This window comes from Scleropages formosus, chromosome 17 (genome assembly GCF_900964775.1).
Source record: "Scleropages formosus chromosome 17, fSclFor1.1, whole genome shotgun sequence".
NCBI lineage: Eukaryota > Metazoa > Chordata > Actinopteri > Osteoglossiformes > Osteoglossidae > Scleropages > Scleropages formosus.
Genome location: NC_041822.1, coordinates 18697795 through 18718698, shown reverse-complemented (window position 1 = coordinate 18718698; position 20904 = coordinate 18697795). Strand labels below are relative to the sequence as shown.

The 20904-nt window shown below is 49.4% G+C and overlaps 1 protein-coding gene across 3 annotated transcripts in view; it reads right to left on the bottom strand.

Moving 5' to 3' along the window:
- Positions 1 to 20904, bottom strand: part of unc5ca (unc-5 netrin receptor Ca) — a 142385-nt gene that overhangs the window by 24186 nt on the left and 97295 nt on the right. For all 3 annotated transcript variants that reach the window (XM_029259376.1, XM_018758355.2, XM_018758356.2), the window contains exon 5: positions 6824 to 7004. In XM_029259376.1, the coding sequence (XP_029115209.1) occupies positions 6824 to 7004 (181 nt within the window). The remainder of the gene's footprint in view (positions 1 to 6823; positions 7005 to 20904) is intronic.

Genomic DNA, 20904 nt, shown 5'->3' with positions numbered 1-20904 from the left:
TTGTAAACAACTCTGGTTTCTTAACCTCTCCTCTAACTCATGCCCAAACAAATCGTATCCATACGCGAGCAGTTTTAAACCCGTTTTAAAAAAAAATCAGTTTTCACACTGCTGTCTGTGTCCAAGGGCAGTAAGCGATTTTCCGTTCTCGGATTCCTGTGGTTAAACAGTGGAACAACATGGAGGACATGAACTTGTTCTGAGAGAGCCACGAGGCGAGATGTGATGGAGGCGAGGAGAGAGCAGCTGCCTTCTCTCCATGTTTGGCGCTCTGTCCTCTGGGGCTTTGCTCTCTCCACCTCCAGGCCTCTCCCGTTACCCCTGGCCATGAGGACTCTCTATTAGCACGCCCTGCATGCCGCCAGCTCCATCAACACAACTTTCCATCTCTGGTAACCCATTTACTGCCTTCTTCCATGCCTCTTTTGTGGATGCAAGCCTGTAACCTGAGAGCTACAGTGGTGATGGAAGGACACCAGCCTCTGTTGCGGGCCTCTAAAAGGTGGAGCACCTGATACGTTCCTCAGAAGCTACCGAAGCAAGAACGTCCATGCTGATTTATGACTTGAACGGAAGGATTTGAATAAGAGTTTTTGAGTGTGTCTGTGTGTGTGTGTGTGTGTGTGTGTGCGTGTCAGAAAAGTTCTGCTCTTGTTTGGTCCGGGCTCCTCTGATGTTGCGGATTAATTGCCAGTCGCTGCGTCTCATTGCATTGTCGAGGACTTGAGCCTCCTTCGGCACCTCCCTCTTCACGCACCCCGCTCTGCTCCTCGCCGTGCCCCCCTCTCCTCTGGTGGCTTGAGAACGAAGGAGAAAACAGGCCATAAGATGAACAGGACGAATCCAAGAGCTCTTCCCATCAGAGGATGAGCCCACATCAAAGGCGGGCGCACTCTTCCTCTCCGCCCCTCTCTCTCCGTCTCTCCGTCTCTCCGTCTCACGCGGGCCGAATTAATGATTGCTTAAACGCACGAGGGCACCCCCCGCGCCCCACCGCCCGGGGATGCTCCGCATGGCCACACAATGCGACTTTGTTTTCTCATCTCTGTACCCTCTTCCAACCCCTGAATCTCGCATGCTTGGAACGTCGTGGGCCGCCGCGGTGCCACCGTCTCGGCGCCTTTTCTGCGGGAGCAGCCTTGCGCTGCGAAAATGAGGTCAGTCCTAACAGTTTCTTCAAGAGGCAACAAAAGACGGAGCGCAAATCACAAGCCCACAGTCCTTTCAAGCGGGATCCCGGGGAGGCTGATTCAAACCCTGTTTCTCCCATTGACAGGAAACCAGCAAGGAGCAAGACGAGAGAAGACTTTATTTTTATCTTTCCCTCTGTAATGTTAATGATTCTCTGAGGATGCTCTTTCTTGGTAACACAGCGGCTGCTCTGCTCCGGCTAAAGATCAACCGGTCGCTCCTGCGGCCAGTGTGAGCTGCCAGTCGCTCTTCTTGCCCTTGTCGACTCCTTGTTTGGGCTGAACTGCGTTTCACTTAGATTGTGTGCGCACGGCACGCCGCACCGTACAAGCTGCAAACCGCACAGCCGCTAACAATCCAAACGGTATCGCTTGATGATGAGAGAGGTGAGCCTGATAGCTGAGGATAAGCAGGGACTGCAACGTGAAGTAGCTAATCCTATCGAAGAAGATATCAAGGGATCTGGCGCAAATGAGGAAAATGAACGGGAGGCTAAACTACTCAAACCTCCCATGCACAGCATCCTCGGATTAGAGCTGGGCGTCGATCTAATGACACGTCTCCCTTCCGCTTAACCAGTGTTTGATGACATGACTGCGCTGGTATGCATTGCAGCAAGGCGTGATGGAGTTCACGCACACTTGCGTGGAGTCAAATCCGCCAGAACGAGGAATGGTGGCGGGAAGCTGTATGTCGGAAACCTTGGAACTCCACAAAGCATTCTTCTCCCGTTCTCCAGGATCGTCCACATATACATGCAAATGCAAAGCAGCTTAAACGCCTCGTGCATTGTTCCATGATGAAGGTCATATTCCAGAATCGCATTTATCCTCTAATCTCCATTTTCTGCCGTACATCTTGCTAAGATTTCCCAACATTCGTACGCACTGTTTCTGCCATAGAGCTGCAGTAGTATCCATTTTTCACGGGCTCTTCATTTACAGATTGCTGAGGTTAGGGAATACTTTTCATTTTTCCCCACGCTGGCAATTTGGATTCGTTTGAGAAAATTTACTATCAAGCACCTTGCAACATTCATCTATTACGAACTTGTTCAGTGCAGGGTCCCGGGGGTCCGCAGCCTATCCTGGAAGCATACGGTGCGGCAGGGTACACCCCAGACAGGACACGAGTCCAATACAGGGCAAGCACACACACTCATTTACTGACACCCTCGGGGCAATTAAGAGTCTCAGGTTCAGCTAATACGTGTCTTCAGCAAATAGCTGCAGCATCCAGAGGAAACCCACGTGAACGCAGGGAGAACATGCAAACTCCACATAGACCGAGTTGGATTTCACTCTTGCTCCTACTCAGGAGCTGTGAGGCACCAGTGCTACCTGCTGCAAAATGTATTTATGTGAAAGAAAAACCAAAGCTGCAACCACACTTTGTCACCTTGGAGGGATTATGAAACACACGAAGCCTGGTTGTGTGGCTCCTTGGTTGAGCTCAGGCATGTCTTTCGCTGTCCTTCTCTAGCTCTCTGTGGTCTGTTGGTACGGCTTCTGCCGCAGGTGCTCCTGAGCTCCTTCACCAACTCACTCTATAGGCCACCTGTCCCTACGGGGCCCCTTCAGAGCGCCTTTCACTGTTGAACTGAGCCTCGTTTAACATGCTGTACTCGTGCCGCACGCGTACGGCCATGTGAATAACAATCTATACACTGCGCAATAAATTGCTATCAAAGAACCAATCAGTGGTAATTTGTTTCTAGACAACGGAATTGTGTTTTATAGCATCTATTGCAAAGGTGGCGGTTTTGTAATATGGCATGATTAAGTGTTTTCTGTGTCTCGGGATCCACGCAGGAAAGCACGCCCATCCCCTGGATGCCATTCCTGTCCCTGCGTGATAAAATGGGAGAGAGGTAGCGTTGGGGATGAGGTAGGAAGATGATGGTGGGGGTTAGAGCTCCTGACACGTGAAGCCAGCAGCTCTTCTTTTAGAAGGAGAAAAAAACATTATCCTGTTTTAGTTAATTGGACGGGAATTGTGTGGGACCTTCCATTTTTCTCTGACACTTCAGTAAGTAATCCTATTAATAAAGCGTATCCTAGGCACATAAGTTGTGTTCACGCTTGGGAAAGCTGTCTGCGTAGAGGCGCTATGCGTAAGGTGAAGTCCAGCAAATGGACCTGTCCACAGGCTGAAGCGAGTAACGGTGAGAGGATCACTTTCCACAGAGGGTCTGATCTTCACAGGATGGGAAGGGTAAGTAGAATCATGCAAATGATGCAGCACAGGAGTTCAAGCTATTGCCTTACAATTAAAAGGATCTGGGTTCAAATCTCTGCTCCTGTTGTACCCTTGTACTACACACACGTTTTCTGAACCGCTTGTCCCCTATGGGGTCGCGGGGAGCCAGAGCTTAACCCAGCAACACAGGGCATAGGGCTGGAGGGGGAGGGGACACACCCAGGACGGGACGCCAGTCCGTCACAAGGCACCCCAAGTGAGACTTGAACCCCAGACCCACCGGAGAGCAGGACCGTGGTCCAACCCACTGCGCCACTGCACCCCCAACCTTGTACTAATACTTGCCTAATGGTAAAAATTATCCAGCTCCATAAATGATTATTATTGTAAATTGATTAGTATACAAATGTAGCACTGTAAGTCAATTTTGACAAAGGCAGCAAAATACACACACACACACACACACACACATTATCTGAAACCACTTGTCCCATATGGGGGTCACAGGGAGCCAGAGCCTAACCCAGGAACACAGGGCGTAAGGCTGTAGGGGGAGGGGACACACCCAGGACAGGAGACCAGTCTGTTGCAAGGCACCCCAAGCGGGACTCGAACCCCAGACCCACCGGAGAGCAGGACCCGGTCCAACCCACGGCGCCACCGCGCCCCTTGCAGCAAAATATAAATTTATTTATTTATTTATTTTTTGTGTGTACTTCTATATTCTTGCACCTATAGCTTTGGTTTATACTTACATAAATGAAATACAATGATAAAACAAGACTGAAAATCAGGGGTCTCATTGTGAATTGCATCCAGTTTTCTCTTAATGAACGCCAGCTGTCTCTGACTGTACAATCAACACATCATGTAAAGAATAATATAATATAATAAGATATAATAATATAATAATATATATAAATACAATATATAATTCATATAACGAATAATGTATAAAGACAGCTTGTCTGAAGCTGGAGAGCACTGTCTGAGGACGGAGCAGGGAAAGGAAATGCTCCCGAAAGCAGTACTGGGTATGCGAAGTTTCGGCAACTTTAATTACCGTTTTCATCCCTTTCCGCGTTGCAGGTCTTGGGTTTTAGGGGCTCGCACCCATAGCGAGTGAATGTCAGTTAAAGCACTAAGAGCACAGCAGAAGGACCACCTGGATCCCGCAACTGGCCACGTGACTTTGGAATGCATTTCATCAACGGGGGAGCAGAGCATCCACAGAACAGAACACTAGACACTGCTAACTGGAATCAAACACAGAAACATTACAACTACTGCTCGTTTTTGTGTAAGGGATCAGAAATAGAGTGTTGATACGCAACTACGCCGAACGGAAAGCCGTACTCTTCGCCCCTTTCTTTGTGTATGGCAATGTAACTACTGCTCCGATGCAACGGAAAAGCATTCTGTCATTCTACACACACCATTATTCCCCTCCTTTACATTTACTCTCATTGTGACATAATCTTTATTCACATCAGTTCCCCCGTCAGTTCCAATTCCCCTCAGAGAAACTTCTCAGAGGATTATATTCCAAAACCAGCCTGTAAATTTGCAGTTCGCTCACAAAAATCAGTTTGCTTGAATCTTAAGTGATGCCAGCTAACTTTCATATCACTGTAATGCAGATTGTTATGCAATTTTGTTCATAAATTCAAAGGCGCCCAGATAAGGAGAAGGAGCTCCTCTATGAATATGAATCCCGTCAATGCTGTTTTGCTGCTGCACTTAGTGTACAGTGCCATTTTGCCACAATGGTCATGTACGTTGCTCCGGATAAGAGCATCAGCCAAGCGAATGAAATGTAAATGTAAAATGTAAATGCTCTTTTTCAGCGTCTCTCCGTTCCAATACACCCCTCAAAAAGAGCCCTCGGCATTCCTACCGGATTAATGGATTCTATTAGTGGAGTTAACCGAACAAGAGCCCAAAGACTAGGGCCAAGGAAGGAAAGAATGTCTGAAAAAAGAGGCCTATCTTATGATGTCACAGAAGTCACGGAACAGGCACCTGAGTTAATAAGACAATTTTCAAATATTTTACAGGAAAGATCATTATATTCAGCCTAGGAAGGTAAAACTGAGACCACTAGAAATCAGTCTTTATATACGACATGTGCTGTAAGAATGATGGCAATAGAAATATACTATTTTTAACATTGTTATAATATTGACAAAATTATAATCCTGCATGATATATTCGAAAAACAGACATACCGCACAAACTTTACAAATGGGCAAATCAAACCTGGCAGGGCCTAAATGCATTTTCATAGTCACTTGAGTTAATTACTAGCAATTAGATGAAAGGGCAAGAAAAAAAATTAACCTGATGAGCACCTTGCTACAACCTATGGAAATGAAGCCAGTTAAATAACAGATAATCAGCTTGCTGTTGACATCAGTCTGACTTGTGTTCACAGCTAATCCTCGGGAGCATGTTTACACATATCTTCAAGGGGTCTGTACCCAATGAAGGTGTCGCAGACAGGAGTTAGAAAGGATGAAGTGTGGCACTAGAGCTATGTGGAATAAGGGTTTGGTGAATGTTTGAAAACAACAGAAGCAACCTAAATGGATACACAGAGTTGTAGATGATTTAGATAGAGAGTTTTGGAACTGGGGGAGGAGGGGAGGCAGGGGGTTGAACTGAGGCCTGCTCTCCGGTGGGGATGGGGTTCGAGTCCCGCTTGGGGTGCCATGCAGCGGACTGGTGTCCCGTCCTGGGTGCGTCCCCTCCCCCTCCGGCCTCACGCCCTGAGTTGCCGGATTAGGCCCTGGCTCCCCGCGACCCCATAGGGGACAAGCGGTTCAGACAGTGTGTGTGTTTGTTTGTTTTGGAACTGTGGACAAGACATAGGCTGGACTGTGGAGTTATGGCAACGACTGATACGTGGTAACGGATTTGCACACGGTACGGTAAATAACATGGGATGGATGGTGAACATACAAAAATGAAATTTGTAACTGTGGACAGCAAACTGGCTGCGCCGTGGGAAATGGTAGTGGGAGGTAGTGGAGTTACAGTACAGTACATGGACTGGATGGCAGAGACATGAAGATGGTTATGGAATGGAATTACGGAGAAGAGATATGTTGGAGCTATGAGAAAAAAGGAAATGGAACTAGTGGAGATATAGAAAGTAGAGCACAGTGTACTAGCCTGGTGGTGGAAATTTGGATTTGTGGACAGCAGACAGTTTGGATTGTGGAATCATGCCCTTGGCTGAGGTGTGGTAATGAAATCACATGGGACTGATGGAATGTGGATTTGGTGAACATGTGAACCAGCTGAGGGACTGGAGAAGGAGAAGGAGGCTGAAGAAACCCTCATGAGCGCTGAGGAGACTGCAGGTCCATGCTGTCAGGTGGCGACCACAATTAAAGGGCTTATTCTTGGAAGGTGAGAGACTACAGCCTACCATAAACAATGACGGTGGCAGTGGTGCTCCTCCGCTTGGCCACGATGTTCTTGGCCACGCAAGTATAGTTGGCTGTGTCAGACAGACGCGCTTGCTTGATGATGAGGTTGTGGTCAATGGTGATGTAAAAGTTGCGGTCGTCTGCAGGATCGATGACCTCCTCGTTCTTTAGCCACTCCACCTAGGAAAACACAGAGGGAGAAGTTTCTACAAGAGGGAGAGACGGGGAGAAGTTCAGGAGAAAAAGAAAGAGCAGATCTTTCATATTTCATTTTCTCTGAGCATCATTCACTGAGTTCTCTTGCTTCATTATAGCCAATAAATCCAGGCTGCAAAAAATTGATACATTTGACATGCATACAAACTATTTGCTAATGTTTCCTCTATTATTTCCCTAATACTTGAGTTATAGTTCTGTTAGACATTTACAGACAAAAACCACATTATTCTCGAATAAAATACCTTAGCACTTCCTTGTAAATGACTCCCATGTTATTAAGACATTTTATGGCTACGTCAAAGGAATATATTGCCTTCTAAGCTTTATTTGATCATGAAACACAAAATCATCTTTTTACACCGGTTAACCCTATGGCTCCGAGAGTAAATCCACTCAGCAGTGATGATTCAGACAGCTTTAGGGTAATCTCTCGCTGAGGCTGACCACAAATCAGGGTCAGGTACGGTCCGACTGACTATTGCAGGCCAACGGTCGTAACAAAAAACCTCCACCTGAACCTTCATTGCAGACGGAAACGCCCCATGCCACCTTCAAAAGACCTAGATGCATAATAAGGTTCATTTTTAAACACAGTTACACCGCTGTTCGGCTGAACACGTTGGACCACGACGTGCTACAGTATGTTTGCGTTCCTCATCCAACGACACGAGTTCACTGAGGAGTCCTTGTGACTGTAACTAGAATTTCTCTGCACATATGCTTATATATACATACAACGTGTTTATATGCATCCTAATGCCATTTTCTCACATTTGAACGTTTCTCTGCTTAATAAGGCCGACACCCTGGGATGAAAACCAATGTCTTCCCTTAGCAATGGAAAACTAAAGAAGATAAAAAAAGTAGATCATATACTGACAATAAATAAAAAATGACTAAGTAGCTTAACAACTTCTGAAGGAATACAGCTATGATAATTCATTATAAGGAATCTGAACATTAAGAGAAGAAAAAACTTTTTGCTGTAACTCTGACATAAACTCTTACATGCAGTGTACAGATGGCATTACGTTTCTTTTTTATATATATTCCAGCTCTTTAGATGGGTGAGAAGGTGAAACTTAGTGTAGTCTTCAGATTTCTCCAGCAAGGAGGGGGTTGGCCTCACCAATCACCCATCATGCTGTTTTATCTAACCCCCTAAAAGAGCCAAACCTCTGATGGTTGCACCACGACTTTTAATTCTTTTAATGACCAGAGACAAAGCTCTGAGCATGAAACTGGCCCTACTCCCACGCTCGGTCTCTGTGACAGATGGATGAATTATAAACCACACAAACAATCATAAATCAAACTTACACATTTTCTGCTTATTTACAACTGCAAAGTCCATAATTTTCTGTAAGTAATAAAAGAACTAAGTAACACATAAGATTTGATTAAGCCGGGTTTCAATTTTTTTTTTTCCTAACCACAGCTACAAATTCAGAGCAACAAAATCTATTTGTAAAGTTCAAAAGTGAGAAAGCAAACTGTCCATCAATAGTCTGTACCCAAACTGAAACCGATAACCCCGAGCACACACACACACACACACACACACACACACAAAACACGGTGTGGCCGCGGTGCTTTGTTGACCAACCGGTTGTTGCTGCCCGCTCGGCGGTCCTTCCGCTCCACTGCACAAATCCAAAGCGATCGATCACGCTTCCTCCCATACTGCGCCCTCAGCGGTGACGTCGCGACCGAGGATGTTGCAACCGAAAGGGGCGGTGGGCACAAACAACGCGTTTGTCCGCACGCCCTCCTGAGAGGACCCTCCACCGAGAAGCCGCCTGGGTGCAAGTGTCGCTGTAGAAGGTGCCCTGGAGGATGGGCTCTTTAAGACGCATGGAGCCAGCACCCATCAGCAGGACACGGGCATTGAAATACCAAGGTGCCGGGGGCATCCTATCGCCCGGCAGCTCCGAGGAATTCAGTTTTATGCCCACTTTTCATCTCCTGGTGCATAATTCATCAGCGGTAATGTTGTAGACATTATGAGAATATTAAAACATAAATCAAAAGGGGACCGCAGCTCACGCCATGGTATCGAAATGGCCCGTGAAGAGCGATTTACGCAATTATGTCAGCACGGCCCGTGTTAACAAAGCGAAGGAGATGGGAAAACAGAGCAGGGCGGCCGCACCGCTCGCAGCCAAAGGAAACGCGGCGCCCCGAGCCGAAAACCCCATCGCTCCAGCCGGCAGGCGGCATGGCGGCTGAGGAGACACAGACGCGGAAGCGAAGGGTGTCGAAGGGCTAAACTTCTAAGCGGACCCAGGCGACCCGCTATGCGGATGAACAGCAAAAATGAAGCGACGGAGAGGAGCCGAGGCCTCTGTGGATGGCGCTCCGGTCAGAAGTCAAGAGACAGCAGCCGCATGTGAAGGGTACCGAGGAGGCCCCTGCGCTCTGCACCTCCTCACGCCTTCCGCTCCCCTGTTCGCTCACGGCCCTCTCGTCCACCTCCGCCGCGCAACGCGCACCCAGGTGGCCCCCTCCGCCGGCTCCTGTCCGAGCGCAGCCCGGCCTCCTCCGTCGGGGGGCCTCGCAATCACAGCAATTAGAACAGCGGAATGGAAAGCGTTCAGGAGCGGTCGCAATCATCACCCGTCCTGGAGTCGCCGAGAAAGACAGGTGAGAGCCGAATTAGCGAGAACCCCAGTTCTGAGCCAAACTGGAGACGGGGGGGGGGGGGGACACACCCAGTTTCCAAGCGTAACTGTGCACTGATGCCGGCGGAGCGGCTGCCGTTTGAGAACGCGCATCGAGAGGGTGATGCTTTCTATCATTAAATGCCGAGGCTCTTCCTTCCAATACGATATCAATGAGTCCCTTCCAGCCCCATTTCTTTTATTTTCCAGTGGAAATCCAAAGGGTTTTTCGCACCGCCATGAAAGAGAGATGAAGACAGCAGACAGGAAATGACAGTGGTATATGTACTAATGAGACAGCTGGCTATTAGCGGGGAGAGATGAGACTGCAATGTGAGACGGCTGGCAATTTGCTCGTGTTATGACATTATTTATCACTGACATGTGAATGTTTACTTTTTTTTTTTCCCCAAATTTCACAAAAACATATTAGGGAAAGAAAAAGAAAGAAAGAGGGTCCACTGGAGCTGGAATGGTACATACTGTTGCCAACATAAATCTGGCTGAGTGAGATGCGCTTCAGCGCTGACTTTCAGCTTCACACTGGGAAAAAAAATCATATGCTAAAGTGAGAACTAGAATCAGCAGTTAAAGAAATGCAGCAGGAAGCTATAGGTTCAAACTTTCTGAAGGGCAAGGGTGATGTACCCTTGACATTAACATGCATCAGTATAAAATTGTGTCGAATACTCAAATACACACACATTGCAAAAACAACACGCTTTAATCCGTAAGCGGTTAAGGGGTTGGACTCAAGATCCAATGGGGTTTCCCTGCACGGGTTCGAAAATTGCTTGTATCGTAGACTTTTAACAAAGCATACAGTATAAACACACAGCGATACATTGTTCAACATGTTCACGCACATAATTTAGGGCTGTTGATTTACATTTATTGACACTTTCCTCCAAGGCAAGTTAAAATGTTGAGGTACTTAAAGCAACCAACCCATTTATACAGCAGTGTAGTTTTTACTGGAGCAGTTCAGGCTAAGTGTGTACTAAGAAGGATACTACAGTAGGAGGTGGGATCTGAACCTGGGTTTTTTGAGTGCAATGCAGCAGCTATACATACTCTTCTAAACGCTACTCTGGCTTCCCAGCTCAAGGGCCTGTGTTTGAAACCCTCTTACTGCTCCAATACCCTTGAACAAGGTACTTACCCTGAATTACTTGAGTAAAAGTTTTGAAGTACAAATGGTTTATGAATATATTAACTACACAAAGTATACACACAAATTACAAACTTAACATTGCAAGTAGCCTTGAACAATGGGGTTAGCCGAACTATGGTTAATAATAAAAAAAAAAAAAAGTTGAGCAGTGGAAAAACAAGCTGCATTAATAAGACACGTTGTGGGGATGATTTTAACCTCTTTTTTCTTTCATTTTCAAGTTTGGCTATTCCTGCAGCTCCGACTCTTAATGATGTTTGTACGCAAACCAGGAGTTTGGCTGTGGGAAAATGCTTTGATTTAGCAAGTATGGGGAAAACAATCCATTATAAGCATTTGTTGCAAACCATTAATAGATTCGCTTCATTTCATAGCAAAAGCCATGTCTGTTATGGATTTTACAATATGTGGCACAATATCTCAGCATTGTATTATTGCTCAGATAGAGGTCTAGATTTAAAACCTGGGCCTGGAGCAGGGTACTACTCTGCTGTATAATCACGCTTTGCCAATTAAAAAGCACTGGAACAGAGCAAAAATGTAACATTTCTATAAGTGAAAAGCACAGTACTGTGTTCTGAGAAGCTATTTTAAATGAGTTTTTCTTTTTATTATTATTTTTATTATAATTTTCATGCTCAGCGGAAGCTCTCTCTCAAGGCAAATTGTTTACAGTGTAATACTCTTTTTTCTCGTTCCCGAGTTACGCAGCTGGATGTTTGCTCGAACGGTCCGGGGGAAGTGCCGCGCTCAGGGGTGGAACAGCAATGCCTCCTGGGAAACTCAATCCTCCTGTCACGGCTGCTGCTCCGTAATCACCGCACCGAGAATTCATCAGAACAAAAATAAACAAGGGCCTTAGTTTTCATTCCAACGGTGGAAAAAAGGCCAGAAAGGCATCAGGATGAATTAGTGGAGTAAAACATCTGGATCAGGGTGTCATGAAGAGCGATCGTCTTCCACTTGTGCCCTTAGCTTTGAAAGGGGTGTGTCCATTGTCGCTGCGATGGAGTTCGTGCGTCTGGATGCTGGTCGTTCTTCATACCCTCCAGCCTTCCCAAGCATTATAATCTCTTCGATTCCGACCTTCACGTCGCGTGTCCAGAGCACCGCGACTCCAGTCTCATTTCATTTCTGCTTCCACTGAGAATTCTGGTCGGACGTGATCCAACGTCCATCTGTGCGTTTTGCTTTAAAAGTCTCGTCCAGCAGCAGAGCGCCACGTTTGTCCTATATATAGCGTTATAGCAAATGCCATCGCTTCAACGGTCCGCACTTACAATACAGCATTAAGGTTGAAGTTCCCGTTTGGTCAAAGTCAATAATGGTGGTTCCAGCTGCCCTTTTGCAGCCAGGGCCTCTGTTCACATTAGAGAGTGGGAGGGACTTAAATGTCAGGGCGCACCGGAGGAGCTTGGAGGTCAAACTCATAGTTGTTCCCCGTCAGGCCACGTGCCTGTGTAATGTTCTCATCGGGTGCGCCTTACAAAGACCTATGGCCCAGACCAACGGCCCAGACCAACGGCCCAGACCAACAACTGGGTGGAAATTCTCTTCCGCTGCTTCCGCTCCACGGATTCCTCCAAGTGCAGGAGCGACGCAGCTTTAAATGATGCAAAAACGGTCCGAATTCCGTTCGAGCAACACGGAGCCGAACCACGTGCACGTTTCGGCTCGCGTTTACGCCGTCACGCACGAGCGCCGCCTCCCTCCAAGGTGGACTCCGAGCGCTAGCTTTCTCACGCGTTCTCGTCCGCGCACGCAGCCTCGCTGCAGAGCAGATGTGCCCTTGCTCATTATTGACTGATTGGCACCGGGAGATTCGTTAACATAATTGGCCCATTTGTTGTCGTTAACCCAGAGAAACTGCCGCACGTCAGCCGCCGCGTACGCATCAAAGTGGGAGCTCGCCGTTCCGTCGGGAGGGACAAGGAATGAAACGAAGCGGGAAGAACCTCTCCCTCGGACCCCCCCGGCGGCGGCCGGACCTCCCGCCGCGGAGTCGCCCAGCCCTAGGGCGCGAGGCTACGGCAGGAGGCTGCGCGCGGGCTGGTGCGGAGCGGTCGTTGAGGACGTTCGTCAAACCGGCCGTTAGACAGACAGCAAACACCATTACGGGCCAATTACGGGATCGCCGCGGAAACCGGGCCAAGGAAAATGTTTTTGAGACCTGCGAGGGATGTGCCGCGCTGCGCCGTGCTGGGCGCGCGTGAGATACCGAACACGGCGGGCACGAACAGAGGGACAACTCTGAAAGTGGACGTCGTTCGCTTTTCGGTCATCATGAATGTTATTTCAGGACACCAATAAGGCACTTTGTCTTCTCGGCACACGGCGCTACTTTCACGTGGCGCACTCCAAAACACACACCTCTCTTATCCCGCTCAACAGAAGAAGCCAAAGACACCCTGATCCAGATTCAACAAAAACAAGGCTCCCGCAGGCTGCGCCGTAATCCCCCGTTTTACCTGGCTTGTAATTTTAATCCATCATTTTCACCTGGTTTGTAATTGAGTTTTGTGTTGCGTTTAAAACATACACCAGCGCAGATCTGAGAAGCTTTTTGGGATAAGAGGGAACCATTATGTGTTCATGTCATAATTTGTTTATCTTTCCTCTGTTCTCCCCCTCATCATTGATCGTCCCAGTTCTTGCGCACGCCTGCTCGGAGACTTCAAATTACCCTAATTCTCCAAAGCCCCTTTCATGCGCTACTCTGTCATTGCGGCGCATTATTCCTTTGCCGTCTGCGTGCCACGTCGCTCCTCTAATTGAACCGAGCGCCTCTTTGTGCCGTGGCGGGGGTTCAAAAGCGACGCCTCACGCTGCCCCGACTCGCGGACCGAAACCTCAGCAGGTCTCCGGCACGGAAACGTCACCGAACGAGGCGGGAGAGCTCCGTTCAAAGGAAAGTTTGCTCTCCGAGACGGAGCTTTTTTTTTTTTGTGTGTGTGTTTGTGCTCGACTCTGTCTTTTTTATTTTTTCATCGGGAGAATGTTCCTTTTGTGTTGGAATTAAAGCGCTGATTTAAGGGCCAGGCACAGACATGGTATACAGTCTGGGCCTTGATGGTGGACTGGAGCGGCGCGGCGGCGGGGCAGGACCGCCATCGGGTGGGGGTCGCTCTTTCCGAGCTTCCTGCCTCGTCGTTCTGTCAGTGCCTCCCAAGAACCCGCTGGGCACCTGCAGGGGTCTGTTTACCGCGGCAGCCTTTTCGGCGCAACGTGCGGCGTGTAAAAACAGACATCGATTCATTAAAACGGACGTTGACGATCTAGCCGAGCAGAATGAGGAAAAGGGGGTAAAATACCCAAGAAAGAAAAAGCGGCGCGGCTAATTTGCTTTGATGAGCGAAGATGCTGCGTTCCCCTCTGCTGGGACCACTTGACTGCACAGCAGGGGTGATCGTCTTCTTCGGTGGGGGTGGGTTCGCCGCCAATCCCCGGCACGGGGTCGACCAACGCAGGGAGGGGGCGATGCCCGACAAAGGCGTGCGCTCGGAGCCGCCGCCGGAACGGAACACGGCCGACAGCGTGTCCGAATTAACGACGTAGGTCGACGGGCCCGCGGGCATGATGGAAAGGCGCGTTCCAGCGAACCTTAAGTGTTCACACAGTACTTGTGCGTAACTCTGCTGAGTACTGTGGTAAAGGCTCTTGGTCCCGCAGTACACAACTGTCAAGGCTGTGCAGGTTCTGAACCCGCGAAGACGGCACTCTGGGTGGTAGATCAGAGTAGCGGAAGGTCATCCTTTCCCACCTCTCCCCCAAAAGTTAAGCCCGGATCGGAGCTCCGCAGATGCATGAATCTGAAATCAGCGGCTTACGTTTCCTGTTTTAAAATATTTTGCTGGAAGGTATTAGTGAAGTATTTGAAGTTAAATTTCAAGATTCTAACCATGTTAACCTGAATGCATTAGTTCAAGATTATAATGTCTCACTGGAGTTAAATGCAATTTGTGTTGAAATCTGTGCTATTTAAGACATAAGCAAAATGTTGCTTATCTGAACTAATAAAATACATGCATTTAACAAAACTTTGTTATAAATTAGTGTAAAACTTTAGTAAAGAACTTAGAAGCTGAAATTATCCATCCATCCATCCATCCATCCATCCATCCATCATCAACAAGCACTTGTCCAATTCAGGGTTGTGGTGGTCTGGATCCTATCCCAGAAGCACGGAACATGAGGTAGAGTACTCCCTGGATGGGACAGCAGATGAAATTGTTTGTTTCTTTTTTTTTTAAAAAAAACTGATTTTGTATTTGCTGTAATAACTTATAAACTGCAATCACAGAACCTGCATTTTCGGTATCCTCTCAGCAGTACGACACCAGGGAAGGGAGAGGGAGCCGGAGAGTCAGCGCACGAGCCAAGGTGGAGGAGATCCGTCTCCGGTACCTGCAGAGACAGAACTGGGCCACCGGCACCCAAAGAAGCCTCGGCGGACCCGGACTATATTTACGGCACCGTCTGTAGCCCCGGAGAGAGGCTGGAAGTCAAAGCCTGCGGGACTCCTCAAAGAGAATGCAAAAATCCTTCTTGCAGGCCAACGCAGCGCTTCCTGACAAAGAGGCGAGGAGAAAGGTCGGCAGCGGGTGGCGCGCTGACTAAGGAACCGGACGCCCGGTTGCTGGTTCGAGCCCCGGTGACGGCACGCTGCTGGACGAAGGCGCACGACGACAACTTCCAGCTGTATCGAAAGCTGTAATCTACGCAATTCACTTTGGATAAAAGTTTTGCCTTGCAAATAAATAATTTAAAAGGAGGAGGCAGGGAGAGCAGAGGCAGAAAGCGGAGCAGATGCACAGACGAGAGCAAACCACACCTCTGTCATCAGATGCTTCTAGAGCATTTTCTCGAGTTATCGTTTTGTCTGGGTTTTTTTTTTTTTTTCCAGCTGCACGACAAGCCCACATTTGTCTGCCTCTTCAGATGACAGAAAGGGTCTGCAAACACTAACGGCAACAGCGCGCTTCCTATGCTAAAGAGAAAAAAGAAAAAGAAAAAGGACTTTCATCCCCAAGCTGGAGTATAGATGTGGTCCCAAGGGTTGATACTCTTTAGTGCAAAAACTGCATCTGGTTTCTGAGCCCGGCTTCGCAATAATTGGCCAACATATGAATATAATTACGGTGTAATTATGTAATGAGCATGGTGTCACTGCTAATCTACAGGCTGACGCTCAAGGTTTGTCTTTGCCAAGTACAGCGGTGTTTACTGGACGACCTGACAGTGTGTGTGTGTGTGTGTGCGTGTGTGTGATTGGGCACCTGCCTGGCAAGCCCTATGGAGGGGTCCTGCGGAGAGGTCATTAGGTAGGAGCCCTCAGTTGCTGGCTGGGGGAAGGAGGTGCGAGCCTGGCAACTATAAATCAAATTCCAGATGTGCTGAACAGAGCTCCCCAGGGGGGATGGTGAGGGAGGAGAGCTGTGTGAGACTCACACAGGTGCATTCTTCTCCATCCATTATGCACCACGTGCAGGATTTGTGGAACGTCCTCCCATCTCCTCCTAAATGAGAACAGAACTTACTGCTGGGGGGGGGGGGGGGGGGTTGTGTGCAGCAAGACAAGTGAAGATAGTGGATGAAGAATGAATGAAATCTATTATAACTGCTTGTGCAACACAGGACTGAGGTGGTTCAGAGCCTATCCTGGAAACATGGAGCTTGATGGAGGTTACACCCTGGACAGGGCAATAACACACACACACACACACACACACTTTCTGAACCGCTTGTCCCATAGGGGGTCACGGGGAACCAGAGCCTAACCCGGCAACTCAGGGCATAAGGCTGGAGGGGGAGGGGACACACCCAGGACAGGACACCAGTCCGTCGCAAGGCACCCCAAGCGGGACTCGAACCCCAGACCCACTGGAGAGCAGGACCCGGTCCAACCCACTGCACCACTGTACCCCATGGCAATCACACACACTCAGGGCAATTCATAGTCACCAGCTCACCTGAAACATATGTTTTTGGACTGTGGGAGGAAACCCATGCAAACTCCACTGAGCTGGATTCGAACCCACATCTGAACCCGCAGCCCAGGAGAAGTGAGACCCCAGCGCTGGCCACTGCATCACCGAGCCATCCGGAACCTAGGCTTATGACCGAGAACTAGAAGGTTGCAGTCCTAAGCCTATAAGCACTAACAATAATTTTTTACGGCACAATACCCACCCTCCTCCAATCCTCCAAACCCACCTCCTCCTTTCCTGCCCCCCTGGTGAAGCCATTAGAAAGAGGAACATCCAAACACACTCAGTGCACTCTCAAGTGTTGAAATGATTGACAGAAGGAGACATTAAATCCACGCCACGGTTACGGGTCGCCGCGGAGACCACACTTGGACACCGAATGTGCTCTCGGGGGGTCTCGACTAATGAACACATGCTTTCTGAGCCTCCTCCAACACACGCCGCCCTCGTCCATGGCTGACTGGACCAGACCGGTCCTCGCTGGACCCCACACACACACTTTTGGGCTGCTCCTTTAGACAGCCTGGCAGCAATAACACACCACGCTACGGCACAGGGAAACAATGCGACACACACGAGCCTAGAAACTACACACGGGCACCGCTTTTAAAATAACAGTTACTCCTGTTGCCGACTCATTTTAGTGTAGGCTGTTGACACTTAATTATCCTAAGAGTGTTAAATATTCTGCTAATTGGACATCTAATACCACACAGGCTTTTGACTGACTCTCAGAGCAGTTGTAAAAAAGGAACAATCCCAACAGAATGGGCGCCGGGGGACAGCGCAACACGAGGTGACGCAGCGAAACACACGCAGGTTACACCAACGTGCCTGCAAAGACACACACACCACACACTCTGGTGATCACAGAGATTTACATTAGAAAAGAACACATAAACAAATTTACACACACACACAATCAACACTGTCATTCTTCATCCCTGTTAAAGACGTTTGCAGTGACATGTCCTCTGTGCCAGTGTGTCTCAGCCCCAAGCTGCTCTCCCCCTTACTGTGCTGCAGGAAGCAGTGGGTGTGTGTGTGTGTGTGTGTGTGTGTGTGTGTGTGTGTGTGTGTGTGTGTCTGCCCTTTGCTGAAGACTTCTGCAGACAGGTTAAGCAGCAGGGGCTGTAAACACACTTTGCTGTCAGCTCCGGGGTGGGGGGGGGGGGGTCCTCTCCTCTCAGAATACGTTAACTTGAGCTGGGGTCACCGAGACCTGGCTCTCCATAGGGGCCGGGGAGCCCAAGCTGCGTGTCAACAGGCTGGAGGACCGGCGTCCCAGCATCCTTTCCTCTCTCTCAGAGAGGCCGCACGCCTCTACCAGAAGGCACGGGAACGCAAGGAGCCGATGGATGCGACGCATAACGAGCCAATCAACGTGCACGAACGCGCCCGGAAATGCACACGTCCTCATAGCGTATCCGAGTTCTTGCCTTCACGCAGACTAATACAAGCGATCGGTGCGGACACTCAAGCACAGATCTACACACCTGGCACACACTCCCGCAATCTCCGCACAGAGGCCAACATAGATGGGAGCCAGATTGCAATCACACCCCGCCACCCTTCTTCCCCGATTTGCAGAAAGGGCTGCGGTACGGCGAGCCGTCGACACGGCGCCGCACGCGAAACATCCCGTAGCACGTTAACAACCGTGCCGACGTGAACCTCTAATGTGATCTAATTGCTTCATGTTTGCGACTTATCTTCTCACGTTGGCCGATCTATGCGGTTTCCAGCTTTCTCAGTCGGCTCATCTGTTCCGGAGTACAATGGGGCCCTTTGTCAGGGCCCGCATTTATAGAGCGCGGCCACGGGGCGTCCGCAGCGGCCGGCTCTCGGGAAGCGCCGCTCCCGTGGCAACGGGGCCCTTCGCCGAGCGGCGAACCAGCCGTCACCTCTGCCCCCCGCTTTTATCGGGGAGCGCCGCTGAGCGACTCGGAGGCTGCGGGGACAAGAGGGGTCTTGCGCGAAACAGAAAGGGGGAAGAGAAAAGCTTTCTGTAGCTGGTACATTTTAATAGTTTTTCACGGGGCCGGCCAAGTGCCCCGGCGGTTCGGAAAAAAAGCAGCCGGTTGTGAATTCGGCCCCCTCCCCCCCGCCCCCCCCGTTCCTGTTTGTCCGCCCTCTCGGAGTTAATGAAAAGAGTTTGTTAAAGAGCTGAATGGGCCACGTCTCTGCGGGGCGGCCACCCCCCCCCCCCGGCCCCTCCGCCGAGCAGTCGCTCAAGTGAAGGAGCTGGGAGAAGAAACAAAAGACGGACCCAAACAAACACTTCCCCGCTTCTCGCCCGCAACTGCGCCGTGTTTACACGTTATCGCGGCCCCTTTCGTTCCGCTCCCGATGAAGTCCGCAAATAAACAGAAAAATGGCGGTCGTCTGGAAAGCTATTCTTCGGTTTTGTATTTATCTACAATCGATACACAGCGTGAGTAACGCGGCGCTTCTGAGATCGGAGCGTCCCGAGGCCTTCCGGCAGCTCCGGCACCAGATTGTTTCGGCGTAGCGAGCCAAGACAAATGTTTGTCGCTCATTTTTTTTTCCTTTACTCGAGCACGCGGCATTGGGAGCGCTGGACGCTGCATCAGATAACGGCTGGATGCCGGCCGGTCGCCGGCCGGCCACTCTCGGGGCCCGAGACTCGTTCCGGCTTGGAGCGCGTCTAGACGGAGTCAGCCAGCGGAACATTCCGGCTGCGGAGCCGTCGTCCAAACCTCTGCTCCGTCAATCCTCCGCCCGTCATCCGGAGGTCACCCACGGGCCATTTTTTAACGCGTCGCTCTGCTTATGTAAGGGGCGCATGCTCTTCCTGGACAGCCAGCCGGAGCACACGGCCTTAACCGCATCGCGGCGCATCGCTTACGACACAGCTAACGTATCTGTGGCACATTTCCTCAATTATCCCCATCATAACTTCCTCTCCCATAGCGCAGGTAGCAAGCATAAACAAAACATCACGCTAATCAATCTTTTTAAACGACAGCGGATGTGCGGCATTGTCCCGTAATGTCAGATTGCCGTATTTGTCATTACAGAGATGCGTCGCTTAACGACGGGGATACGTTCACAGGAATACGTCGTTAGGCGATTTCGTTGTTGTGCGAACATCATAGAGTGTACTTATACAAACCTAGATGGTATAGCCTCGATGTAGTAAAGAGACACGGTAAACACGAGATTTACGACACTGCTGCCGGCATAACACAGCATTTTTATAAGTAGAAAGAGTACAGTCTAAAATAACGATAAAAAGTACAGTACAGTAAATACATAAAGCACTATCATCATTATCAAGTATTATGTACTGTACATAATCGTATGTGCTATACTTTATACGACCGGCAGCACGGTACATTTGTTTATAAGAGCACCACCGCAAACACGTGAGCAACACGGTGGGCCGCGACGGCTGCGATGTTGCCAGTCGATAGCTTTTCAGCTCCATCATAATCTCACGGGAGCGCCGTCATATACGGCACGTGGTCAGTCGTTAAGCGAAACGTCAAGCGGCGCATAACTGTACTGCGACTGAAGGAAAAAGGGTCCCGCGTGGAGGGATGAGGAGAAGGTTTGGCTGCCAAAAAAATACCGGCAATACCTCGTAGGAAGGCGCAGAAACGCGACGGTTGAGACGGACTCGGGTACAAACGCTGCAGCCCTGTTGCTTTAACACGCCCTTGCAGAGATCACTAGAACGTACGCTTAAACCTCATCCAAACATATTTGCCTGCGAGGCTTCAGTGACGGACACACACGCGCACACACACACGCACACACACACGCACAGCCCTTATTAAATCCTGCTTACAGAGCCATGGCGCGGGAAGCGGCGTTTCTGAGTGTGCGCCTGTTCCGGAATAAACATGTCCGGGAGATCAGACGGCGAGGATCTCAACACGATCGCCTCGTGAGGGAGCTGCAGCTGCTCCGCGAATCTGACAAACCCTTAATTGCGGAGGGTCTTTGGGGAGAGGGCCCGCGTCCCCAGGCAGCGTTTATCTCCTGCTAAAACCAACTCCTCATTAGGCCTCCCC